Genomic DNA, 27936 nt, shown 5'->3' with positions numbered 1-27936 from the left:
GCTCTTACATGTAGAACAGACATACTTGAAAACTACATCCAGGAACATATTTTGATATTCATGACTCACTTTTCTGTCAAAATATGCAGCTGAAGTTCTGGAGAATTTCTTCTCACAGGAGAAGGATGTAGGTTGCTCTTGTTGAACTTCTTGAGGTTCCTCTTGGCTCATTTCTCCAGCCTGTCCAGATCCGTCTGGACAGAACCATCCAGTATTTCAGCCACTCCTTCCCGTTTTGTATCAATTACAAATTTGCATAGGGTGCACTCTGCCTTGTCATACAGGTTGTTAATAAAGGTGTTAAACAGTGCTGGCCCCACCATAAAACCCTAAGGAGCATTAGTGTTTTGCCTCCAGCTGGACCACGTGCCACTAATCATAACCCCTCTGGGTTTTCAACCCCCCTCACTGTGCCCTTAACACATCCTTTCTCAGCTTGTTTGTGGAATGTTATCAGATATAATGTCAAAAGCCTTACTAAAGCTGAGACAAACAACATCTACTGCTCTACCTCACCCACCAAGCTAGCTGGAGAAGACCATCAGGTTAATAAAGCCTCATTTCCTGTTTGTAAATCAAAGCCAGCTATTCCCAATCACCTTCTTGTCTCTAACACGTGTTAAAGGACTATTTTCTCCATTAGCTTTCCAGGTTACAATGAAATCTACAATGAAGTACAAAAAGTAAAGTTTTTAAGAACGTTTCTAAGTATATATTATAAATTTTTAAGAATACGTATCCTTAAGCATATATAACAAATTTAAGAGTAGCAGTTACACTTAAAAAGAGATGTACTGTATCAGACAAAAGGTCTCGCTAACCAAAGAACTGGTCTCTGAAAGTTTCAACAGTGAATGCCCTTGGAAAAAGTATAAAAATTGGTCAAATGCATAGTAAGGCTTCTCTAGGATTCTCTTCCAGCCTTCAACAATTTGCAATTCAGAGACATCCTGTGCCAGAATGGTGTTTCTGGTAACTCCTCATAGGTTTTTCTTCTATTAATGTGTCTGATCAATTTTTAAGCTGATGTAAACTAGTAACATCTAGTGCATACTGGGTGAGCAACCACCATCTCTAACCAAAATAAGTTAACTTATTTGTAACTCATTAAAAACGAGCTCTGGCTATCTTTGTTGCAAAATGAACCTGAACCATACCCGTTGTAATCTGTAAAAGTTGTGTGGGCTGTGAGCTGTAGCCTGCAGCTGGCAGCATCTGCAAATGAGGTAATGACAGAAAACTGTTTGTCTGCTGACAGCTCATTATGGAATGCAGAATGTTATTCATGAGAATTCGGGGGGGAAGGAATACAGGACACTGACAGCTGAATGGTAAGTGTGGTTGTATTAGTCATCACACTAGCACTCTCAGTTGGAAACTCAAGGTGTTGCTTTGTCTGGATCCTATTCCCTATTGAATTTCCATTGCAGTGATCTTCCTGGCTGCCTCTGGCATGTACTCTGGACACTAGACTTCTCTCCACTATTCCTCAGTGAGACTTCCTTATTCAAATTTCAGTATGATTCTGTCAAATCCCAAAGTCAACTATCAAAAAAAAAGGACTGTCTCCATCTATTTCAATAAATTTATCAAAATTTGGGATGCATGTGTCTGTTCCAAACAGCACTGAGAAACGGTTCTACTCAAAATAAATATGAAAAACTCACATTAAAATTCCCAAAGCTATTTTATTTTCAATTTACATTAAAACATACACTTTTCTTACAATTTAAGAAGTGCTGCAAACACTTTGAAGAAATTATAAATTACTGACCAGAAATGCAAAACATGAGTGGAACCTAACATGTATATACCTTCCCCAGTGAAGTATTCTGTGCCCTTTTTCAGAGGCTCTTTTTCAGAAAATTTCACTTTGGAAGAACTTTACTAATCAAAGAACAATAAGCACTCTATAATGCTAAACATATATATACACACACAAACAATTGTACCCATTTTAGAAGTACTGTTCATAAAGGCAATTCTTTTGTCTTCAAATAAATTTTGATTTACTTTTAAAACTTGTTTTATTTTTTACTTTACGGACTGGGGAACACAGAAATTGTGTATCTGTAAACCGATCCCCACGCCTTAATTTGCTGTAAAGAAAAGAGAAAAAAGACATTGTGTATGAATATCATCAAGCACCTATGTAACTATAATAATGTAATTATAATAACAATTCAAATTAAAATAACTCAAGTGGTAAATACTCCTAATGAAAGCTTGATACACTGAAGAAATTAAATTTATGGAAAATAATTATGTCTGAAATAGCAAGGAATAGATAACTACTGCTTTCCAAAATAATTCTAAAAATAGTAGTCTTTTTATGTGACCTCTGTCATATTAATGTGATATTCCTATAAGACAAAATTCAAAACTTATTTAAACAAAAAGCCTAACAGCACCCAGTCAGGACAGCATAATTGCAAATAAAATATAAATCATCTAAAATCTTAAGTGACATCAACATTTTTTCTGTTATTAGTCACTGTCTCTCTCAGAAATACAGAGCCTTATCATTCTGGGGTAAAACAGTGTCGATGTGTCAACCTATAATATCATATATAATTAGCATTTTAGCATCTAAATCAATTAGTACAGTAACAGTGTAACCCTAATTCCTTTCCATTTATTTTACAAGTTATCTGGTATAAACACTTCTGAATTGCCAGTGGTAAAGTGAAGACACTTCCTACATTAGTTTTAGCTCCTCCTTGTCCATAGTCTCATTACTTCAAATTGTTTACTTACATAAGTAAAAAATATTTTAGGGTGTATTAGAACAGTGTTCTAAATTTTTTTCATTTTGTGGATTTGGTTTTTTCTCCTGTCACAGTATTGCCAGAAAAGACAGGCATGCTCTTTTTACACCTTTGTAATGAAGTAAGTAGCCATAACCCTTTCACTTTCAACACTGTTACAGGGAAGCCTTGATACTATCTTTACCTCATGAATACTCTTCCTACTAATATACACACAACACAGCATAACTGTTCCTTAAATCAATATTATACTTTCAAAAAATCCAGAATATTTTTAGAAGTAATCAACTTAAAAGTCCATTTAGATTTAGATCTATTCATGTAAGTGCAAATAGATTAGTTTTCTTAATGGAAGTTTGGCTTCAAAATCCTCTTTTAAATTTTAATAGTTATTATGTCTTGCCTTTTAACAATCTCAAAAATCCTGTGCCACTAAATTTGCTATGATCAATGAGAGGCAAATGAAGTATAAAATTAATATAGCTAACTAATATAACAAATTATCAAATTTATATATCTTAAATGATTTCTTATATTAGATACAGCTACTTAGAGGAAAACTACTGAATTATACAATATTAGTGCATAAATTTTCTTTCCACTTGACAATATTACAAGGACATTATTATGGTATAAGTTTACCTTTAAGTATAACATTTATAATTATCCACATCTAAAGGAGTTTATATAATGATAAACATTAAGATTCACTATCGTTCATTATTACTACAGACTATATTTTGAGATTTGAATACTGTTGTTGTCTTACTTTGGAACTTGGAAATCCTGCCACACAGGAGAAGTTTTATACCAACACTGAAGTATCTTTGCAAAAGAGATCTGTGATAGGCTATTAAATCCCCAAATAAACAGTTGAACTATCTTTACTGGGGACAGTTACACACTCAAAAAGCAAACAAAAGCCTCAATCTACTTGCCCCCACCTACCTGTGCAGACTGGGTTCTTTGTAGCAAATAGTGGGTCTTCCTCGTCTGGATGGTGCTGCTGAGTTTTCTTCTAAAGTTTTGGGGGATTTAGGTACAAAAGCGTGAGATTGTATACCAGTATTTGTCAGATCTTGGAAAGCCTTTCTCCCTGTGAATACAGTAGTTTATATGCCTCATTTTAAATATTTTCTGAATAATTAAGTAAACTTTCAATTAATAATTATTTTTCATAGGTATTTCCTAATTCAGGTACTTTGGTTACTGCTCCTACTAAAGACACTCAACACAAACTGGTAAAAACAACCAAAGAAAATGCCACTACAGCACCTTTCAATAAATTTCGAGCTGTTTGAGGTCTGCCATGGGTCATGGGACGTTTCAGGAAGCCCCATGAGCACTGCAGTTTGCAGCTGGCAGCTTAAGACTCCCTAAGTTACTGCATTTACAAAAGTAAAACTGCACACAGCTCATGGCCTGGAATGCAGGGGGAGGGTATACATGTATAATCTGAAGAGTCAAATTGTACAAGAGTTCTCCAGTACTGAATTTTCCAGCTTTATGGCTGCTTTTTGGGCATATGTGCAGAAAATGAACATAGCAATCTTTCAATTCAAGATAGGGATTTGGATGTAGGATGGAAAATTAACTAGGTTTTGAATTATACTTAAATGGATGAAGATCAACTAATTAGCTTGCTTTTTATGTCAGCAGTCTTTGATACTGGTACGGTTTACTAATTTCTCAGTAAAGGTAAAAAAATTATGGGATCCACTTTCCAAAGAAGGAACTGAAGATGAGAAGATACAACTACAAATTACAAAGACTGATACCTCACACAATTGTCAGTATTTGCCTGATAGTTCAGAATTCAAATATTAATCTGAGCTAGGATACTTTCTAGATGTTGGGATTTTTTCAGACACAATAAAGTAAACAGGAACTTGCTGAGAACAAGTATGTTTACAAAATAGACCCCTAATGCTACAAAACTGCAAAGCTACATTTGAAAGTAGATATAAACTCTTGCATAGATGTGTTAGTCATATATTCCTTTAGCTCCTTTACAGTAATTTCACTTCTGATGGAAGAATCTACACCCATCTTCCAGACTACAATGTTTGATTATTTTCTTAATTTATCTTATTTTAAAAAAGAGGTTGTCATTTCTAAGTTTGCTCATGGACAGATGATAGAAAAAACCTACTCAACATACTTTTGTTAGATATGAGAATTCCTGTTGAATTGCAGTGTTTCTAAAGAAACACAAATGAATTCTTTAAGAAGTCCAGCTACGTTCTCCATTTATAAAGGGAATGGTTAGTTCCCTCTTATCTCCCTTGTATAAAGTCTCAAGCTACCAGATCTTTTCAATCCCCAGCTTTCTGAATTCCATGACATTCCTTGAAAATTGAATACATGCTCCAGCCAAAATTGCTTCTCAAGAATATAGACTATTTACATCTGTCCTACTATAATCTTGGGACATATTGGGAAGTAACAAGGATATTAGTTAGCACAATTAAAAAAAGATATTGAGACTGAGAGATGAGATGGAATATGCATAATTTTAGTGATTTTCATTCTTACCTTTTCCAATGTTGTTTTATCCAATCTAATCAAGTAATTATTAGAACAGTATTAAGAGAAGACATGTAAACACTATTTCAGGCACTATCTAATTCAAAAAAAGACCATTTTTTTTCCTAGCCCATACACTTACCATGACAAGGTGTCAGAGCATTTTTGTAACTCTCTTTAGAAATATGGTCCAGATTTTGTTCTGCTTTTTCAGCATTCAGTACTTCATTATGATAATTTTCCCCACGGATTTCAGAGTCTTTCAGTATGGAGAAGTTGACAGAAGCATTTTGGTTATCAAGAGCTGGGAGCCGCACATTGGAAAGACCTTCCTGGGAAAAGCTATCTACATTTAATGACATATTCTTAGAACATTCAACTTGAATAATAGGCTTTAATTTACTCATAAAGGAACCTATTTCATGAGGGACTCCCTGATCATCCAAAATATTCTGCCTGCCCAGATCAATAGGCCTGAAATAACTTTTTTCTTGTCTGGTCTCAGTATTATCAGAACTAAATCTCTGTTTCTGCTTTACCTGATTACCAGAAGAATTACTAATGGGGAGGGGTTTAGTTGCCACTGCTGAGAAATCTGCCTTCTTTAACATGTTAGCATCATCATCAACTTGTTCTTTAGCTTGTGGTGTATTCAGAGCTACACCATCCTGAGTAACTAAAGCTACTTGTGTTTGCTGAGTTTCTGTTACTTTATTTCCAGCCTCTGCATGCAATGAATCCTTATTTTTTAATTCTTGATTTTTACAAGCTGAGAACAGTGTAAGGTTTCCCTTTGGTATTATGTATGTTTTCCGGCCAGCCTTTGCCAATGTACGTTTGAATCTGCCTGCTGAACAAGGGCTGCTCTTTTGGTCTACTTTCTGACTAATTTTATGAATGCTGTCATTTGCAGTTTCTCTACTTTGTCTGTAACTACTTTTTTTATTGTCTTTTCTCTTTATAATATTTTTATGGGTTTGTTTTGTCTTGCTGTCAAGTTGGTATATCTCTGTTTGAGATTTTTTTGAAAAATATTCTTCATCCTGGCCATTTTCCCCTCCAGAGGATTTTGCTGTGTTTGCTTTGGAAGGGTTTTGAAAAGTTTTCCTATTTTTTGTTGGTCTGCTATCTTTCTCATTTGTATTTAGAAAGTCACCCTGTAAAGGAAACACCTTAGAAGTATTATCTTGGAATGGCAAATTTTCAGTACAATAAACTTCTGGTGGGATCTTGTTAAGAGGTGAGCTTGAGTTTGCCTTTTGAATTTTGCTTTCCGTGTCTCCAGACATTTCTGAGAAAGTTTCTTCATTTGTCTCCTGTTTTCTTGGACTCACTACGTTACCCTGGTATATCCTCCTCCTATCTTTAGCTTTACTTGCTTTACTCTGTTTCTCTGCAGAATCTCCTGTAGTTAGCTGTTCTGTCTGACTTTGGAATAGTTGAATTTCTGAGTCAGTAGTTTTTGAGCTTTCACTGTTGTCAGCCCCAGCGTGCCTTTCTTCTGCACATAAATTTGAATCAACTTCAGTCTTGTTTTTGATTTTTTCTTTATCCTTCTTAGAATACTTTACCTTTCTGAACTTTGCTAATATTTTGTCAGAATTGGCATTACTAATTTTATTTTGGTGCAATTTATAATTGTCTTTGGCTGTAACTGTGAGTAGTTCACCAGCATCACTGGCAGTCAACTCCATATCAGCATCATAAAGTGTTTCTTCAGGCTTCAGCAGCTTCTTAAAATCTGTCTTACTTTCATTGCTATATTTAAGAGGTGAGGGAATCATGTGACACAAGTCATTTGAACCTTCCTGCAAATTTGTATCATTGGGGTTGCTGCCACTGTTGATACCATGTTTAGGTAGATTCAATGACCCACATTTTTTATCAAAATCCTTTATATTAGGTTGAGTTTTTGACTTATAAAGTACTGCATGTTTCTTTCTTTCTGTCACATTTCCACAGGATGGCAATGAACTACCACGATGCTGTTTTGTAAGCTCCTCAGACTGTCCTAAGGGTCGGGCATTTTTGACAGGAGCCACAAGGGCACTGTTGCAACTTAATTCTGTGCAGAGTTGATTTTCTGCAAAAAGAAAAAATTCAGCAGCTTAGTTAGAAATAAAGAAAGAATAGAGTGTAGCTCTATAAAAATTACTCTCTATAAAATTACTGAAGGTTGAACCACAAGTAGGAAAAAATAAAAATTTTATTTTTTTTTAACTAAATACACATATTCTGTGGTTGGTCCTCAAAAATTTAGTTAACTAGAGCTAATTTCGTATTTTACCAAAGTTACACTTTTGAAATTGGACATAAATGGAAATACACTTTTCTATAACTACTTCAGTTATTATTTGGTTATCTTACAAAGGTTTTATTCTGTTCACATTGATTTTGTTACATTTCAGTTGTGTCATTTCAATGAACACTATTCCACAAGTGATTGTCAGGACACATATATTTATGGGTGAGCATTCTATTTTTCATTAGTTTATTACAGTTCAGGAATCTTACTATACCTTCTGTATTGCACATCAAGTAGTGAATTATTAAATATTAATTCTCAGAGAGCTCTGAAAAATAAATCACCTGTACAGAAATACATCATACCTTTAAAAAATTTATTCTTGTCAACAGCTGCTTCCATTGGATTTGTTTCAATTAACTTTTGATTATTTGTACCAGGAGACAATGATGATGCAAACTTGAGTTGATCTGAATGCACTTCCTCTGACAAATTAGTGGTACACTTGTAGGGATTTGGTATTTCACCCAGAGAAGGGTTACCTTGCTGTTTTGCATTAGCTGATCTGAAAAGAGGAAATTTTACTGTGAAGATTTTTATTACATTTTCTAACATAACATTCTATTGTTAAAATGTTTCCTTAATAATGTATAAAAGTAGAAAACGAGAACTCGAGTATGAAACCTGGCTCTATCTTTGGGCAAATGTATTTTTGATGATAAAGAATTCTGCTTTGTGCTAGTGAGATCACATGAAGCAAGCAGCAAATTATTCAAATACAGGTTTTGTCTACCACTCTCTCCCTAAACTCCAAGTTGTAAATAGATAATGTCTGAATTAGACAGGAAATTGTTTCTCATTACCTCAAAAATACCTAGGACAATATACAGATTAGCTGTAAAAAAAAAAATCCACAGATACTTAACCAATAATATAACCTCCTACCTCGCTGACTGACGTGCACTCTTGAACTGGTCATCAGTAGGGCTACTTGGATCAGCTGACAGAGGAAAGGAACTCTGCAGATTCTTTCAAAAGAATAACAGTGGGGAAGTACAAATAGTTGAATATTCTCTTATGTTTTAAGTATTGGAAATACTCAAAGGGGAAAAAAAACCAAAAACGAATGGGGAAAAAAATAGAAGCACTGATGGAAGGCACATGATATTCAACACAGGCAATAATTTTAAAGGAAAATACTTTGTAACAAAGTTCATCAAAATTCAAAACCTACTTGCATCCCAAAGCAATGTACAGACTTTTTCAGTACAAACTGCATTATACATATAGAAGCACAGAGCAACACTAAACAACAGTTTAGAACAGAAAACGCAGTATTTTCCTTTTTTTAAAATTAATTGTAATTTTTCCATGAGACAAGGACTAACATGGACTATGTTTTCTGGTTAAGTTTCCACATGTAGGATATCTATTGCAGCACTAAGCAAGGAAGGCAGGTAGCTTGCTCACCATATACTGAAGTACTAAGTTTGAGCTAACTGATACTTAACTTTTAGATACTTTGTAAACCAGACTAAATCCTAAACTTTCAGTGCAGCAAAATTTAATTTATTTCACTAGACCAGTGTTTCATCCCAAGAACTGGGATAAATGTTTTACAACACATATATATTTCAACATTGCACTCAATCTGATGCTTTGAAAATCTTATCATATGAAATGAGTTCAATATGGTAATAATTCAAAAAACATCTTACCTCAGAAGGACTGCTTATTTCTATTGCAGTTAAAAGGTGATCATTCAAAAATGCTTCTATTCCAATAAGAGTTTTATTCTGAATGTAAAAGAAAAAGTAATTTAAAAATATATTTTAAGCGGCTTCTGTCTTAAGAAGAGACAAAAGGTGAATCTATGCTATAATTTTTTTTTAGACTTAATTCAGCAGAAATTGATTTTAATACCGTCTTAACGCCTATAAATATAAAGGTGAAGCTGACACTAAAGTGGCTATGGATAAACATACACACTGATAGACAAAATAGTAAGAACAATAAAACCTATGAAAGAAAAATCAAACTTAAATACTACGCTTCAGATTATACAACTTCAGAAATGTGAGATATATATTTTAAATCACCATTTTAAGAAGTAACATTAAGTTTCCAAAAAAGATAAAAGGTTGGTTTATCTGATCTAAGTTTAAATTATATTATTTGCAGCATACCAAACCGTTTAGTTTTTGACGAAGCAAGATATTATGAAGCTGCAGTTTTTCTACTTCCTTCTGAAGACAAATCCTCTCATTCTTTAGCCTGCGAGAATTTTCTTTCTCAACACTTAAAGCCACGGCTAATGCTCTGTTATTTTGTTGTAAAGATACTTTCAACATAGATGAGTTATCTAAAGGAGACAAAAATGGTGTTATTTTCACCAGCTTCAATTCCAGGCCCTCTCTGTGTGAACTATCACTATGCAACAAATTTTTATCTGCAGGTTTTGATGCAACAACAGCAAAGCCGGACACTTTCCAGGGCAAAACTGTTTCTGTGGCTGTCAGTCTGATGACTACTCTGCCTGTTTCATGTTCAAGCTTATTTCATGCACAGGTTCTGCTAAGGTTAAGAAGAAAGCATTTAAAAATTGATAGTTTCATGGGCATAAAAATGTTTAAAAATTTCTAAAAAAAAATACACATTTTACAAATTGAAGTATTGAAACATTCTGATAATGAATGTGAGTTTCGACAGTATAAAAAGCTTTAAATTCAAAATATACCTTCCCCTATCCTAATGAAAACCTACCTACACACATCTGTTACAGAATGTTTAAGAACTTTTTTTTCCAATGGCACTGCATATTACCAAAATGTCGGGAGCTTTTCCCTCACATTCACAGTAGGCACATAGTTAACCTGAACTCAAAGCAGAGAAAAGTCTGACAATACTCTAAAAGAGCACAAAAAGGAGTGAGGTTAGTTTGAAAACTGCTCCTACTACAGCTCTTCATTGTCTTATGTTATTAGTTCTGTGATCTGTTATCCAAAATTTGCAAGGCCTTATTTCTTTGCCTTGGGAAACAGACAATAACAGTGGAAGCTTGTTATTCCAAACATTAGGCTTTGAAATTACTATTAATCTTACTGAATTATGAATTATTTGTGTTACTGCAGTGTGGAGATTTCTAAAGGACACTAGCATTATTCATCTATATGGTTTATTTTTCACTGAAAATTAGTATTTTTACATAAAGCCACAGTAAGTTAAAATATATATACAAAAAGAACAAAAATATATAAATATATATAGAAACAACAAAAAAAATCTTCCTGCACCACTCACAGAAAGAGAAGCAGAAGTCAACATTCACTGAACGTGCTGCTCGAAACAGAGCTCTCAAATAACAGTGTTTCACTACATTTATAGTGTCCCAATCTTTTGCAGAAAAGTTTCTGAGATGTTCCATAGTGGTATTTTTGTCTGAGCCAGAAACAAACCCCAACCATTTACCACGGCAGACCTGTGTTTGAATGTAATGTTGACTAACTGGGAAAACAAAGTTTCCCAGTGATTAAGTGACAAGTGATTAAATCAGCAGATTAATATTTCCAGTTTTCTTGGATTCAGTAAGTTATATAAAATTATTCAATGAATAATTTTTGCAGATTGGAATACTAGGTGTTTTACCATGGTAACTATATATTAAAAGTACATTGATTTTACTCATTTTGATTCCTCCATTTTCAGATGCCCCCAGCATGGCTGTGGACATGGGTGTTATAAATGCACTTGATTATACTCTTTACAAAAACACTAGGACACCAAGAAGCATGGACCCAAAACACTCTGAGAACTATATAAATAAATAACTTACAATCACATTTTAGCTTTCAGACTCCTAAAATTCTCAACATAAGTTAGTATTTTTAACAGGCAGCACTTCAGCAAATCATGTCAAATACAACTACTATTCCTTTTAAAGCCATACATTCTAAGTACAGTAGATGGCTTCAGTTTTATTTTAACAGTACTTACTCATCAACTTAGTTTTGATTTTAGAAGCTAAAGAAGCATTCAATTTTGCAGCTTGTAATGTTCCATCCCTCTTTTTCCTACGCCCTTTAATAGCATTCAAGGTGAACATGGCAGATGGTGATTTAGCAGTTGCTTCTTTATCCATCATCAAAATGAACCTGTACATTGTCAAGGGGAATGTCCAAATAAATAAATAAGTTATCTTTCTTACACTTCTTAAAATTAGGTTTCATTATCTCTTACAAGGATATAAGGTCTGAAATCGAAAAAATTGCTTCAGTCTTTACCTTTGTTCAAATAATTAAAACAGGTTAATGAATAAATCAACACATTGAAACATTGACACAGAGGAGAAATATTTTAACCTAAAATGATCCCACTTTTTTTTAGCTTGTCCATTCCCTCAAGTTAACTATCTAAGTTCGCATTTAAAAGATAAAACCCCTAAGGTTCTATTACTTCACAACACGACCAGAATACCTTGTGCTTTGTCAGGACAAGAGTTTAAACTGACACAATTAAATAAACCGGATTATAAATGCTGTAAATTTAAGCAGAGAGAGAGAAAAAACGGCCGGCAAGCAGACGTAGGACAGGGGGCGGTGTCCCAGCCCAGCGCTCCGATTAGGTTCTAGCCGCCCTCACGGCCCCCTCAGCGCCCTCACGGCCCCCTCGCGGCCAAACGGCTGCCCGCGCGCCGGCGGCCGCGAGAGGGGGGGCCGTTGGGCCCGGCACGTGCGACGGCGCGCGGGGCGGGCGCTGCGGGTCCAGCGTGGGGCCTGACGGGGCGTTCGGGACAACCTGCCCAGGGAGCCGCCAACACCCGAGGTGTGCTGCGTGATTCAAAGGGAAGATGCACGACCAGGCCGGAACAGCTGGATATAAACCCCTCCCGCGTCGACAGCCTGGTTTATGCCACGGCCAACATCCATCTTTTTTGATGCTTGGTTGATAAAACAGGAAAGGCACTGTAGCGGTTTTGTTACATACATGCAGAATTACCTGCGTTAAAATAGTTCACATGTTCTTGTACTTACAGATTTACAGAATATTTTGAGTTGGAAGGGACCCACGGGGATCATCAAGTCCAGCTCTTAATGAATAGCCCACGTGGGGATCAAACCTGTGACCTTGACGTTATTTGAACCGTGCTCCAACCAACAGTCCACGACACTCCAGAAGAAGGAGATGCAGAAGTCATCAACCTTTAATCCACAGTTCCAGTTCTTTCATGCATCTCTGGGTGATTTAAAAAGGAGTGGGGTGTCTGTGACTTCACAACAATGTGCGTTTGCAAAACCATTTTAAATACTAACCATTAATAAAGCTAAAATTGAAAAAAAAATATTAATTCTATAAACACTTAGCATCAGTCTCAGTACACTGTGAGGAAGGAAGCAGGGAACTACAGGTATTCCACCTGGCTGTCAGAGATTTTTAGGAAGAGTTTGATATGTTTGGCTTTCAGTTCAAAGACTTCATTTAGGTTAAAAGGAGAAATCCATGTAATTCCTTCTCAATGGAAAGTTAAATTTCTTCTAGCTGATTTTGAGCTATTAGTAGTAGATGGAATGACAAACTGAATAGACAGGCATCAAGACAGTCATGAAGACAGAAATGATTAATTTAAAACCCAATGCATGCTGCCTGCACACATACATACTTGCAAGGGCAAGAGTCTGACAACAGAATTTGAGTAAGCCCACTTTTAATTTGGTTCAGGTAATACCAGAACTGTGAATTGCAAGGAAGTACTTTCGTCTAATTAAATGCTTTCCCCCAAAATCTCTTCTGAGCCCAAAAGCCCTTGCTCTTGAACACTCTCTTCACATACATTCTCTTTCACTGGCTCTATGTGCCCAGTCCTATCATTCATGTGGACATTAATTCCTACAGTTGATCCAGGAATCAGGGAATTTGGAGTAAACAGAGTTAGTGTTTTAATTGAAGATTTACAGAAATGCAGAAGGTTGAAATAAAAAACAGCATCAGGTTCTGTAGTCGAGTAATCATCATAAAAACCCTACCTTTCCATGTGCTAACATTACAATATGCTATAAAGTAAGTCCAAGGAATTGCACATGAAGTATCAGTAGCATTATGTGAAAATGGATCTTTATGAACTTATTACCTTCATAATCTGCTGCAAAGAGCATCTGGAGAGTCTCTCTTTTCTACCTTTTTTTTTTGTTTATGATATATGGCACAGTTTCTCAGTGTGGCCCTGTAGCTGCAAAACCCTATGCTTCTAGGAAAAACCCTTAAAATACAGATTTGATCCAGCACACATTATATACCTTTGGTACATTTTCCCTTACAAGGAAACTTGGAAGTGACTGTAGCCACTGTAAAACTCTGGCCAAATAAAAGAGCAAATAACCTTATGTAACTTTAAAAATAGAAAACCAATCAAATACAGCTTACCTCCTTATCCTTTCCAGAAGGCAGGGTTTTCTTCCAGATCCAATAACAAGTTTGCATATCCTCCAGTTCCACAATGGTCTCAAGTCCTGAAGGGGCAATTGCCAATTTGCTTCCATTTAGTGTTTATGTCGCTACTGCGGGCAATAAATTTAAAACAAAATGTGAAGCATTGCATTTCCACCCATGGTCATACTTTCCTTTATCCACTGAGGAACTACTACACTATGCCCCTTCACATGTAAAAATCTCCAGTTAATTGCCAGCTGCTCAAAGTTGGGAAGAACTTAAACCACGGCCAAGTTTCACAGTCTATATATCTTAAATGTGTATTAAGAGCAGAATTTTGTGTTTCAGTCATCCATCAGGGATCCTATGACTGGTCTTTAAACTGAATAGAAATGAAAAGGAGTGAGGGAAAGACACACAGACCTGTTGGAAAAGCTCTAATCATATGGGATTTGAATTTGTACCTTACTAGATACCTGCATATTCATGTCTGAGAAGAATCTTCATTGAGGAATTAATCCTGTAGGGTGTAGTAAAGTGTGAGCTATGACTAAAGCACTTCTGGTGGGTAGATTATGTAGAACGACTTCTCTCTCTGTGGATTCTCTGATGTCCAACAAGACCTGAGCTCATGCTGTACCTTTTCCTGAAATGATAGGATTAAGAACTTATCTTTCTCTAATCACACCTTTTTTGCACAAGCTTAATGAAAAATCCATTTCTTAATGCCTCTTGCTCTCTGTCGAATTTGACTGCAATTAGTAAATTGAAACACAAATATACAGAGGATGAGTGTGTAAGCCCGGCTTCCTTGGGAAACTAGTGAAAACCAAAACAAAAACGCCCGTGTTCATTTCCCAAAAGGTGCAGCTCAAAAGGCAGTTTGCTTGTGTGGGTTGGTTTTGCTTCAAGCTTCTATGCCAAGTACGTGCTGTACTAAGCTTGAATAGTCATGATAGTTCACATGGTTAAATCTGAGGTCCAAAACCTATTGCATTGAGTATATGTACATGTATTGAGTGAAACCGTGTACATTGTTCTGGTCTCACAGTGCAGAAATACATGAAGGAACATTTTTTCAGACTTCTGAGGCAAAACCAAGCCAGCTTCAAGGCGGAAAGAAGCATGAAAAGCTCCAGTTTCATTAAGTGAATGTTTCAGAGTGAGAAAGACTGGAAGTTACACTTAAACTACGTTGCAACGTTTGATAAAAATGGCCATGTTTAAGTAGCAACTGGTATGTATGAACTATTCCCAGTGAGTAAGGGAAAACACACATTATTATCCTTACTAAAGACACAGTTAAACTAGATACCATTACTCTACAAAAATAATCTATTATACTTGTTTTCACTTGTTTTATAGTAAGTTCAACACCCATGGATTATCAGTCTGTATTGCATTCAGTAGCATGTTGTAAATTGTGCGCTTATTTAATTAATTAGATATTAAGCATCAAAGACTTGGCTTCTGGGTACATTCTTGGCCAAGGACTGTTCAAGGAGCACATGAGAGCCATGGTGCTTGGCATGCCATTTTATCTCTTTGCTGCAACAGTAGCATGTTTAGTTGCTAAGAAAAATTAGATGTGAGGTGTTTAGTGTGGCTTTAACTGCCATTCTAATGTAAACTGGCATTAAGATAAAGAGAAGTGAGTTTTAAGTAGAAGTGATCAGTCAGAGTTACACAGTTTCAAAGAGAATTTATTCTCTCCCTACGAGGAGCAGATGCAATATGGTTTATATGGCTCTTTCCTTTAATGTTCTTCATTTGACTGAAGGGAATTCTGAATTACAAGTTTATGGACTCACATATTATCTGAAAACAGAGCAGCCTATGAATATCTAGGTATTCTCAAAAATCAAAATGTAACAGTAACAGACCAGAACATAGCAAGCAACAGAGTTGGAACTATAGCTCTGTGTTACACATCCTTTGATTTCACCTCTTAGCAAGTGAACCCATGGCTGAAGTTCTAAATACCTTAAATAGGCAACAAAATATCTCCAAAAGGAAATTATGACTTAAAAACTAGGATGATACAAGACAAAAATCAATAGGAATTGCAGATATAACTGAGTAAACTATTTAAATACAGTAAAGGCACATTTCTTATATGCGCTGTGTACACTTAAGTAAGTGAATTTTTATTGGACTTCAGGTAGCAATTAAAATATATTGTTAATATTTGGGATTCAGTTATATCTTATTATCTAAGAAATATTATATATTATATATATAAATATTTTATATTATATATTCTAAGCATATAATCAGCTTATATCTTCCAGAAAGTCTGCAGAAAACCAAAGTTTCACCCTGTTAACTGTTGCACACAACTACTAATTACTTGGCAGTTGTATCCACAGTGATAAGTTCTTACTGTATGTTATGGCAAAAAGAAACTTTGTAAGCAAGTAAAGGAGAATTAAGTGGGAACTAGACATAACATAGTAAACTTTTTTTTTTAAATACAGCTGCATCTTATGATGCATGACACACGAACTACTTTTCATGTATGGAAATCTGCATAATAAGGTTGACACAAAAGCATAACAAGAATCTATTTTCTTTACCTTTCTGTTGTTTATGAACACATTTTGATGACCACGCAACTCTATCTCAGATATAAGCAATTCAGTGGGACACTCTTTGAAAGTCTTTGTGAAATGACTGTATGAGAGTGAGGCACCTTGCCTACATCACAGAATCATAAAATCACAGAAACATCAAGGTTAGAAGAAACTTTCAAGATCACCTACCATCAACATAACACCACCATAATCACCCCTAAACTTTATCCCCAAGTGCCACATCCAGACACCTCTTGAACACTTCCAAAGGTGGTGACTGCACCACCTACCTGGGCTACTTATTCCAATGCCTAACCACTCTTTCAGTGAAATTTTGTTTTTCTAATATCTAATCTGAACCTCCTCTCCCTCAACTTAAGGCCATTTTCTCTTGTCCTTTCACTTGAGACATGGCAGTGAAATAGCATTCATCTGTGCTATTTTAGTGCATAAGTGGTTCCCTCTGAAAAATGCATATAAATCTGAAGCAAAAAAACCCAACCAATCAAACAAACCCCCAAAAAACCAAAACCAACCAAAAAACAAACCAGAGAAAAAACATATTTTACATGTAAGCAAGAGCAAAGCAAAATTAAAAGTTCTGACGGCTGCATTCATATATAATAGGTAGAACTGAACAGACTGCTGCTGCCACACAGGTGAGTGAGCTGGTCTGTTCAGGGAGTCATGTCAAAGCAGGGCAGAAAACACCAGTTGACCTGAGGCTACCGTTTCCTGCCTTTCCCCCCTGCTTTAATAAAAGCAGACCTTTCCATCTTCAGACTAGGAGCACATACCAGCAGCACATCACCCTGGTGAAATCGCTTGTCTTGGTGCTGCAACTTGGGATGTGCAGCTGCAGAAGAAACTGGGCTCCAGCTTGGTCCGAAGCCACTGCCCTGGTCTGGGCTGGCCAGAGGGACTCCATCACACTGTGAAATAAAATGGGAGCGTAGGGGGTAGGAGACAGCTCAATTGCTCTCAGATCGAGAGCAGCCCTGCCAAGAAGGACCTGGGTGTGCTGGTGGATGAGAAGCTGGACATGACTTAGCAATGTGCTCTGGCAGCCCAGAAAGCCGACCATGTCCTGGGCGGCATTAAAGCAGTGTGGCCAGCAGGGCAAGGGAGGGGATTCTGCCCCTCTGCTCTCCTCTGGTGAGATCCCACCTGGAGTGCTGCATCCAGCTCTGGGGTCCCCAGCACAAGAAGGACATCGATCTGCTGGAGTGAGTCCAGAGGAGGACCACCAAGTTGATTAGAGGGATGGAGCACCTCTCCTATGAGGAAAGGCTGAGAGAACTGGGATTGTTCAGCCTGGAAAGGAGAAGGCTTCAAGGTGACCTAATTGCAGCCTTCCAGTACCTGAAGGGAACTTACAGAAAACATGGGGCAAGACCGTGTACGAGATCATGTAGTGACAGGAGAATGGGTAATGGGTTCAAGCTGAAAGACAGTAGGTTTAGATTAGATATTAGGAAGAAAATTCTTTGCTGTGAGGGCAGTGAGGCACTGGACCGGTTTGCCCAGGGGGGTTTTGGTTGCCCCTTCTTCCCGGGGGTTTTCCAAGGCCAGGCTGGACAGGGCTTTGAGCAACCTGGTCTAGTGGAAGGTGTCCCTGCCCACATTAGAGGGGTTGGAACTAAATGATTTTCAAAGTCCCTTCCAACCCAGGCCATTCTATGATTATTGGGATTATAAAACCAGCAACTGAATCAAACCCACTCCGAGTGAACACGTACTTGTAAAAAAAAAACCACAAACAAACAACAAAAAAACAACAAACCAAAAAAAGCACGTTCTCGGAAGGGTTTGTGCCTTTCAGAGTAGCCGACTGTACGCAGGTCAGCCTCACCTCGGAGGACGCAGGTACCACAGCCGTACCGCAGGGAGTTCCTCCGGGCAGCGCCGGGGAGGCAGCGGCAGCCGAGCCCCAGGGCTCCCTGCACTCGGAGAACCCGCCGTACCCGCGGGCAGGGACCCTCGGGCGGCCGGCGGTGCGCCCGGAGATGGTGCTGGCGATGGCGCCGCAGGGGCACACGGGCTGCCCCCCTGCGCTCCCCGCTCGGCCCCAGCACGGCCCTCCCCGGCGCCATTTTGCGGAGCCGAGGCCCGTGAGGCGGCCCTGGCGCGGGAGGCGGCGGCGCAGGTAACGCGGGATGGCGGCGGGACCCCTGCCCAGACGGGGCTGAACCGCCCGACCCGGCCCGACCCGAACCCGCAGGGACGGCGAGCGCGTCCTCTTTATGGCGGAGCAGCGCCCCACGAAAGGGAGGGAGGGAGCAAGCGGCCCAGCTGGTGAAAACAGCTCTAATTAGAGATCGGATTTTAAAGAAGCCGCGTTGTTATTAGTACAAAATTATTGCATTTGTAGCGCTGTGAACTATACTCAAAACGAGATTTCCCAGGATGTCCTTCCAGTGCTCTGCTCACACATTCTGACCACGTAAATCTGCTTCCTCATTTGTCTCAAAAGGGTAACCTTTGTGTTTCCTAGCAAAGTAAAATGCCATCACTTTTTATAGTAAAGGTGTGGAATATTTCGCTATTTACACTGATACATCTCCAGAACTGTTTTCAAAGTGGTATCATGTAAGATGGAAGAGCTGACCTAATGCTTAGGTCTAGTATGCGGTATATCCAGTCTGTAACTGGCATTAGATTTACTTCTGTTTGTATCTGTTTCAGGCTTGAACAGCTCGTAATGAACATCATCATTGGCAAATGCAATGGCAGAGGGCAAGGTTGAAGATGTCCAGAGTGTTCTACGACTTAATGTGCGAGGATGTTTATACACAGCCAGGCGGGAGTCTTTGTGCCGCTTTAAGGACTCAATGCTGGCTTCTATGTTTAGTGGACGCTTTCCTCTAAAAGTGGATGAATCAGGTAAATATATTGAAGCTGTAAATACGACATTCTGACCAGGGAGCTCTGTGGCAAATACATCCTTATCCCAGTCAAAACTGTGGCTTCAGAATATACTTCTTCAGTATGAATATGAAAATAGAATAAATTGAAGTTGGCAGAGTATTTGGCATTTAACTCAGATCCTGTTTGTGAACCCCTATATTCTCCAGAGGCATCTCATTATCTCTGTTCATTACAGAAGGAGATTTGGGTCTAATCTTTGTTTCAGAACACTTCATTACCCAGTAAGGATTGCATTTTTCACCACCATGGCTTGATATGAAAGTTTGAATAAAACTATTCATGGGTCAAATTTCACACTTGTTTGTGACTTGGAAATCCTGCCAAAGTATGTCTGGTTTAAAGATACGATGGCTGAAGAATAGTAGTTCCTTGTTGTACACTTCGGACTGCTCAAAATATCTGAAATGTTTGACATTTGTATGGGCAGGACTTAGCCACCATCCTTCACAGCCACAGTGAACAGCCTGTTGTACACAGCCCTGTATGGATTGGTTGGTTTCTGCAGGGTCCCTGAGCCTGGCAGGCAAAGGAGAGAAAAAAAACAGTAAAACTTGACCAATATTCAAGGAAGGTTTGACTAGATATGTACTGGAGCTGATGCTATTTTAACTCTTTTAAATAGTCTAGGTCCAAAATTGAAAAGATCCCTGGAACAGTGAGTAAAGATGTACCTGCAGTTAGAATTAGAAATGTGTCTAGAATTAGATTTTAACATCTTAAGCAGAGTGCAGTACAGATGAGGTGGTATGTTGACATTGTTCTATGCAGATTAGTGATCTCACTGACATTCCAAAGAAATGTTTTCTGCACTAAGAATTTTATCGTCAAATAACAAATATTCCAGGGAAACAAAATATAGTTTTAAAAGAACAGAGACAGTATACTTACTCTTCCTAAGTAAAACTAGCACAGAAGTTTTATACAAAAGGCTTTACTTGATGATTTGGTAGAAAGTGACAAGTTTGTCTTCACTTGCTGGAAGCAGTATTCTAAATAATTTTATTTATGTTTTCAGGAGCTTGTCTAATTGATCGAGATGGAGGCCTGTTTAAGTATCTTTTGGATTATCTTCACGGAGAAGTTCGGATTCCTGGAGATGAACAAATTCGAATTGCACTGCAGGAAGAAGCAGATTATTTTGGAATCCCTTATCCATACAGCCTGTCTGACCATTTGGCCAATGAAATGGAGACATATTCTTCAAGGTCAAATATAGAGCTTAAAAAGGTCTTAACAATTCTTATATTTTTTGAGTTGTACTCTCTAATCTGCATCATTCATTAGCACCAGATACTAAAACTACAGTATGTGCAAGTTAGTGCTTCTTAATCACAACACTGAATCATGAGTAAATTCAGAATTTTAGCTTAAGAAATCCTGGATTTGATAATGCAGTCAGAGTAGTTAAGGACATCAGCTTTTCCCATCATTGCAATACAGCAATAGTTTAAATTTGACTCTTGTTTTACATGCAAGTCTGCTGTAAAACTTGCATAGTAGGAATGACATTGTTTAGTTCCCTATTTGGTTTCAAATTTTACTTGAGATTAGATTTGATCCCTTCAAGAGGTTTGATTTTTTTTTTTCAGTTTCATAAATGCACCCTAAAACTCAAGAGACAAAATATACTTTGACATTTTCTTAGAACAAGGAAGGAGAAAAGGAAAATTACTATACTGTTGAAAATCCTAAGGTTTGTCTATTTTAGAGTAAAACTTAAAAGCTAATTCTAATTAATGGATTGGAAATTAATTTATATTACCAGGTCTGGCTGTGTTAGTCCTGACAGTTATCTACATTCTCTTAATAAGCTATTGTTCCATGTACTTCACATTCTTCCTTACTCATTTCCTTTTGAAAAGCATAAAACATTTCCAGGCCTTTCAGTTTCTCTTCATATTAAGGAGGTGCCATGCCTTTAAGTATTTCTGTTGCCTTTCTATAAACTTCTCTTAGCTTCACAACAATCTCTGTTAACATCAGATAAGAAATACTGTAGCCAGGATTCTAGAAAAACTACATCCTTGATTTACATAAAAGAGCTCACTGGTCCACTTAAGAAAATTTAAATATGAAAGTTTATTCAACTAAAGATATTATATTTTTATCAGTATTCTGTATTTTTTGTTTTATGTTTCTTCCAGGCCTTGTTAGATTTCTGTGATTCTTATGATTTAGTTTGTACCAAGCCTACAGTGTGGGTCCTGCACTATCTCAACACATCTGGAGCAAGCTGTGAAAGTACAATTATTGGTGTCTATGCCACAAGAGCTGATGGGACCGATGCAATTAATAAGGTGCTAGGAACGAAAATTCATAGTAAAAGCATGTACAAAAGGTAAGGTGACTGTCAAACACATGAAAGCACTATGAAATGAGAGTAAATACTCACATATTATAATTATGCCTAATATTGTCATATGTACCATAACATAGCATTATTGTATTATAAATCCGTGGAAGGAATCAGATTCTTTCCAGCTCCAAAAACAACTGGCTAATACAAATGTTAACATTAAACAAACAAACAAAATAAAAACTAAGCACGGAGTACAAGGATTTGAGAGTCCACACAAGGTGGTTGGCATGTAGTTACTGTAAGTTCTCATTGTGTTTGAGTTGTTATTTTTAAAATGTCTCAACAATTTAAAATTACTTTCTAATATTTACACTAAATACAGTGAATGAATCCCCATCCAGAAAAACTTCCAGAAATATTTGCAGTGTTAGTTATGATCCATGCAATTGTATTTTGCAGTCTTCTAAGACAGCTGAACACCAAGAACTAAGGATGGTTTTAATTCTATAAAGAACATGTTCATCTCTACTATACTATTAATGTATTTTTATGGCAGTATTTTGAAGTTATTGGTAGACCTGTACTTATGACTGGAAGCAAATTGTCTTTCTCTTGGTCCCACAGTACAGTGTCAGAAGTGCACTTCATTGTGTATCTTTTGATTAAGAGAGAGCTTTTGATGTTTCATAATCATTATAATTAAGATGCATATTTTCCTAAATTTAGGCTGGAAATATTAATATTTATTCCAAGAGTATTTTGGAAACATAGTATATCAGGTATCTGTCCTCCTACTGTATTTTCCCTTTGAATAAATGATTGAGATCTAGAAGAATAGATTTTACACCATTAATTCTGTAATTATTATTTTATAAACATCTGTTCTTTCATGAAATATCCATTTTTAGCAATAGGTATTCACAGGAGGACAAGAACCTCTCATCCAAATGAAAATGAAATTCAAGTAACATTTTCCTTTCTACTTTATAAACATTTACTGCTAAGTCCTTACAGTTAAGATTTGGTAAAAAGAAGGATACATTTCACCAGTGTTACATTTTTAAGGACTTAGCTAAATTTATCACATAACCATTACCTTTAAAACAATATTTCTAGAGAAGCTGGAAATAATGTCCAGTACATCTGGAGCTATTACTCAGTTGCTGAACTGAAAAAGATGATGGATGCTTTCGATGCCTGGGAAGGGAGAGGTAGAGTATTAATTTTTTATTCCAGTAGTACTACTTTTTAACAGAAAAAATAAGAAAAATATTTGCTAACTAACTATCATAAAAACTCTTCATAAACTTTGACTTGTAATGTAAAATATTCCATAGTAGTGGCTATTTGGGGGGGGTGGGGGGCAGAAGTCTGAAGGGATGTTCCAAGGAGGGGATGAGCTGACATGAATGAAGAAGCGCGCTGGCTGTAAACAATGTGCGTGGCAGCAGTTTCGAAGCTGAAATTCTGCTGCGTAAAACACACCTATTCCCTTGGCCAGATGTCTACACAGGTGATGCTGGCTGTGTTTCTGAGCTCATCAATACAATGTTGCTTCTAAATGCAGGTGTCAGCTACTGGAGAGTGCCCCAGGAGCTGATTGAATGTTGGACTCTTGAAGAACGCCCTCTGAAAGGCAGTTTGCATCATATGCCACCAGTTTATAAAAGGTATGCTGATTTACACAGATGGCTTTAAATTAAGCACAAATACAGTGCAATCCTTTTTTGCCTCTAATTTCAGGTTCCTTAAATAGCTATGCATGTTGAGTTTTCTGGTTTTTTATTTACATTTTTATAAAATGTCTTATAATCATGAGAGCTTGATTGAAGAACTGAACCTGCTAGAAACAAATTAACTTTATTTTAGAGGTCTCAGCAGCCTGGCAAGGAGTAATTTCAAAAAGCAGAGAGCAGTGTTAGTTAAATGGACTGCTAAAACAGAAATTTATCTGCAAACTTTAAAAGGTTAACTGATTTTCACGTATGTGAGATGCCTTCTTTTTAGAGGGAATTTCTAGAATTTCTTCTCTGCAGTTTAATGGTGATACTTTTGACTACACCTCCATTCTCAACACATTAACTTAAAGCAGCCTTTTGCAGGTTCTGTTACACAGTTACCTGAGCCACCCTACAGCCACTTCACTGCTACAGTTTTTAATGTCATCTTACAGAGGTAGAAGAGATTGGTTGTTGTGTTCATAGAAAGGCAAGCCTGATTGTAGGATGAACTGCTGGGAACCATAAATGATATTGTAACAAGCAAAAGTTAAAATAACTTCCTATTTGTGGATGGCTGTTACATATTGTCTGGTTTGTAATAATGTTATAAAAAGAATAACTTACATATATAGTTCATTTATTTAATAAAGTTCCTTATATTACAGACGACTAATCGACTATACTGAAGAGGAAGACTGTTTGCCATCTAAAGTGGGTCCCAAGCCGATCAGGTTCTCAGGGCCCTCAACAAGTACCCTCATCAAAGTCAAGAATTCAGCTTCACTAAAGGTAGCTGCTTGTAGTACTTCACGTTCTGCAGCAACTCTTAAACGACCCAGCAGTGAAAGGTTGACACTGCACAGAGAAGCTTCTGAAACCACATCCACAACATGCTCACCGGTGCCCAGCAATCCCCAGGTGCCCTGTGGAAGGCAGGGTGCTGGCAGTGGGACACCAAGCCAAATGACATTCAGGGTTGCAGGGACTAAGAAGCCTGTAAACAACCGTGTAGTGAAGCTGAAACGAACTCCACTTTTTCTTGTGACACCATCTCAGCCGCCTTCTTCTGTATCCAGTAAAACAAGTGAACAGGACAGTGCTGCTGGTGAAATTCCTACTACTTCTGTGGTACTGAACAAGAAAGAACCAGCTGTATTAGCAGAAAGTATTACACTTAAGAATGATAAAGTGGATGGATAATGTTTGACTCAGCCTGACAGACCAGACAGCTTTGTATCATCTGGTCAAAGAAGAGATCATCATCTCGTGTGGTCATTTATCAAAGATTAGGTGTAAAATGGTGATGAAATTCATGAAAAGCATAGGAAGAAATTGTTTTAAGTAAGCACTGAAGTGTGTTTTCTGCTTTATTTCTAAATATTTTTTACATGTTAGGAAGGGAGGAACAAAAATGGATTAAAGAAAAAAAACAAACATGGAGCACGTGCAGTTTAATGTTCCAGTATCTCACATTCCGTTGGGCTGTACTTTAAAGGGAATACTTGCACAGCATAAAAGAAGACCTCTTTATCAACTTTAACTATTGTTAAAAATAACTATAGTTAACCTTAATTTGTACCTTTAAAGTGGGAGAAAATAGATAAAAACAAGTAGCTTTTCTTAGATACAAGTTTGCCACAAGTGTGCAACATACATGTGCAACATGTGCAACATACTGTGAAGACTCCAGAAGTTCAGTGCACTTCTTGGTACTTCTGGTGAGGGTAAATCGCCCTTTTTTGTTATTAACAGCAATGAAAGGGACTCCCTTTGCTTGTACTCAGTGAGGAAATTCAGAAATACAGGAAAGGAAGAAGTGTGCCTTGGGAGTGACAAGGCCATTTTTTTCCCAGAGACACACATGTACTACCTTGGTACCGGGGTGTGATCTGCCATGGGGGAGGCGGCTGCAGCCTTGGTGTGTTGTGTCACACACTGTGGGGTGGGTTTTCTGAAGCTACAGGAACCTCATGGGTCTGACTTACAGTGGCCTTCCCATGTCCTTCTGCAGGTCCTTTCAAATTAGGAGGGGACAAACTCAGCTTCTGTGCAGCAAAGCACAGAAACTGAGGTTGGAGGTGCCCTGGGTTTTGCCCCCCACCTTCCCCCCGAGCAGGCTAGAGGAGACATCCTTGTGCCAGGGCAAATGCTGAGGAATTATACTGAAATGAAGAGCTACTGTATGTTTCTATCAGGACAGGAAAGGTGAATTTGGATCACTGATTTTAAAGAGCCCTTTTGGTGGTTTAAACCAGTGGACAAAACCTGGCTTTGTTTTGTACCCTTGCTTACAGTTGGGTGCTGGGTTTTTTTGCTGTTTTTTACGAGTGCTTTTGCTCTTCCAGCGCAGTAAATACAGCTGTCTCTAAACAGTGAGAGCATTGCCAAAATGCAACGTTCTTAACATTCCTGAGACCATTAGAATTACAGAAGGATTCTTTAAATGTTTTATTTTCTAGATCATTTAGAAGCCATCATATTTTCAGGCTTTTGTCCTAACCAGAAGGAATTGACACATCATCTGCACAAATAAAAACCCCAATTTTTCATGTACTAACATGTTTTTAAGGAGACATTTTGTCATGAACAGTAGCCATTGTGGAAGTGTGCAGTACTGTTATTCTCTGCTGTTGGTATGTATATGAAAGACCAGCTGACCTTTAGAATCTTTAAGCTAGAGGTTTTTCTTAATAAACCTAAAGATCACAATACTGAGGCTCTTCCTAACTCAACAAAGAAAAAGTTTCACTGAACAAAGGAAAAATCAAAAATTATGGAAATATGTAACATAATGTAAACTACTATTCTTTGAACATGCAATTCATCATTGAGACTAAGTCTGTGAAATTTGTTTTTCCTAATAATCTGGTTGAAAGGCAGTTTTTAATACTTATCTTCTGTGTGACTTTTTATTCAATAGCTGAGCACTTTACCATACACTTCTAAATCTTTTGACAAAGCTTCCTAAAGCTTATTTCTTTCCTCTTCAACTTTTGACAAATTTAGAAAGCTTCTATAAACACAGAATCTGAGAATATCCTTCAGGTTAGAGAAGACTCTTGAGATCACTGAATCCAACTGTCACTAAAGCTCACAAAAAGTACAGAATTTTGCATGCATACAAGAAAAAAGCTTTGAGAATAATCCTACAGGACTTTCTGAGTTTGCACTACCTCAGTGTTCATTTAATTATTCTAGTAGCACAGTATTTTTGGAGAAACATTCATGTCATTTGTATTACAGTGGCTTTAATGAGTCTTCTCTTTGTCCTGGACATACTAGCTTGTGGTTAAAAGAATAAAAAACAACCAAAAAGAACTCCCTTGAATTTCAATAGATAAAAGAGGAAAGTGGCTCTGGTGGAGAGGTAAAGAAAGATCAATTATTTTTTGAAGGACTTGATTTTATTTATTTATTTTTAATTGGACATGGCCTTTTAACTTAACTGTGTAAGCACTTCCAAAATGTTTTTTTATATCACAGAATCTTGTTAAACGTTTCTTTTAACTGATGGACTGATATTTAACAGTTTTATGATAGATGAATAGCATTAACCTTCATGTTGACTTTCACCATAATAGCTTTGCCCTTATCTACCCAAAGCCTTTTAAAATGTGGAAATAAAATTTCATCTTCTCTGGGAGGCCAATAGTTGAAAACAAATTAAATTTACCAGTCAAAGGATGAGTGATCCCATAACCTGGCTAACAGAATGTTTTTGTAGGCCTTGGGACAAGGAGCAGAAATTCTGCAAGTCTGAGTTTGCTACAGGTTGAAATTTCCTCAAAACTGTATAGTCCCAAGTTTCTTGAAAGTCTGCCAACTGCAGACTTTCATTAATATTTCACTTAACATTTCACTTGTCTAACTCAAGTAAAGAAGTGATACTGCATCTGCACTGATAAACTGTGACACACCAAGTGTACACACAGGATAGTTTAACTGGGGAAACTGCTAAAGGTCACCTACAGTTTTATAGCTGGCACTAGATGTGTTGTCAAGTGGTGTGACAATGGCTTACTATGAATCTTTCTAAAATTCATTATAGCAGAGATCATGTTCAGAAAAGACCATGTTCGGGAAGTGGCTCCAGTTCAGTAATCTAGGATCTGATATCTCCACTGCAAAGGCTGACATAGGGTATCCCCAGTAGAGTCTGATGCAATAAATTTTTTCTTACAAATGCTGTCAGTTTTCCAGTTGGTTAGTTCTTACTTTCACGCTACAGTCTTTCCAAACCATCAGTGATAGGGCATCATATGGGTTAAGGAGACAAGAAAATCATGATTCCAAGTTAGATTTCTATAAAATTACTCCTCCGTGATTACACATGCAGAGGGCCAGTTATCACCAAGATGTGATTCAAATAGATGTAATTCTACCTGTATGCTTCAGAGTATGGAGAACTCATTTGTACTTGATACAAGCATTATTTCATGTGATAGGCATATGT

At 37.2% G+C, this 27936-nt stretch overlaps 3 protein-coding genes across 7 annotated transcripts; 1 reads left to right on the top strand and 2 right to left on the bottom strand.

Moving 5' to 3' along the window:
• Positions 1-1680: 1680 nt before the first annotated feature.
• Positions 1681-8111, bottom strand: LOC108507875. Its single transcript, XM_017836191.1, has 4 exons — positions 7905-8111; positions 5437-7377; positions 3717-3864; positions 1681-2099 (listed from the first exon to the last, which is right to left on the bottom strand). Exons 1-4 carry the CDS (start codon positions 7939-7941, stop codon positions 1994-1996), a joined length of 2232 nt encoding a protein of 743 aa, XP_017691680.1. The 5' UTR covers positions 7942-8111; the 3' UTR covers positions 1681-1993.
• LOC108507931 (shugoshin 2-like) lies at positions 8034-12004 on the bottom strand. Its single transcript, XM_017836304.1, has 5 exons — positions 11533-12004; positions 9726-9901; positions 9258-9335; positions 8479-8567; positions 8034-8130 (listed from the first exon to the last, which is right to left on the bottom strand). The coding sequence occupies exons 1-4, from the start codon at positions 11696-11698 to the stop codon at positions 8481-8483; spliced, it is 507 nt and encodes a 168-aa protein (XP_017691793.1). The 5' UTR covers positions 11699-12004; the 3' UTR covers positions 8034-8130; positions 8479-8480.
• Positions 12005-14110: 2106 nt separating this feature from the next.
• KCTD18 (potassium channel tetramerization domain containing 18) lies at positions 14111-26924 on the top strand. Of its 5 annotated transcripts, none has more exons than XM_017836266.1 (7): positions 14111-15199; positions 19221-19418; positions 20479-20690; positions 21608-21801; positions 22879-22973; positions 23330-23432; positions 24149-26924. In XM_017836266.1, the coding sequence occupies exons 2-7, from the start codon at positions 19262-19264 to the stop codon at positions 24681-24683; spliced, it is 1296 nt and encodes a 431-aa protein (XP_017691755.1). In that variant the 5' UTR covers positions 14111-15199; positions 19221-19261; the 3' UTR covers positions 24684-26924. The 5 variants fall into 5 exon arrangements, with proteins under 5 accessions (XP_017691755.1, XP_017691781.1, XP_017691770.1 ...); XM_017836292.1 differs by lacking the exon at positions 14111-15199 and adding an exon at positions 17849-17871; XM_017836281.1 differs by lacking the exon at positions 14111-15199 and adding an exon at positions 18381-18401.
• Positions 26925-27936: the final 1012 nt, after the last annotated feature.

The sequence above is a fragment of the Lepidothrix coronata genome, unplaced genomic scaffold (assembly GCF_001604755.1).
Source record: "Lepidothrix coronata isolate B3197 unplaced genomic scaffold, Lepidothrix_coronata-1.0 Scaffold7, whole genome shotgun sequence".
Classification (NCBI taxonomy): Eukaryota; Metazoa; Chordata; class Aves; order Passeriformes; family Pipridae; genus Lepidothrix; species Lepidothrix coronata.
The sequence above is the reverse complement of the archived record's forward strand: the minus strand, read 5'-3'. Positions and strand labels throughout refer to the sequence as shown.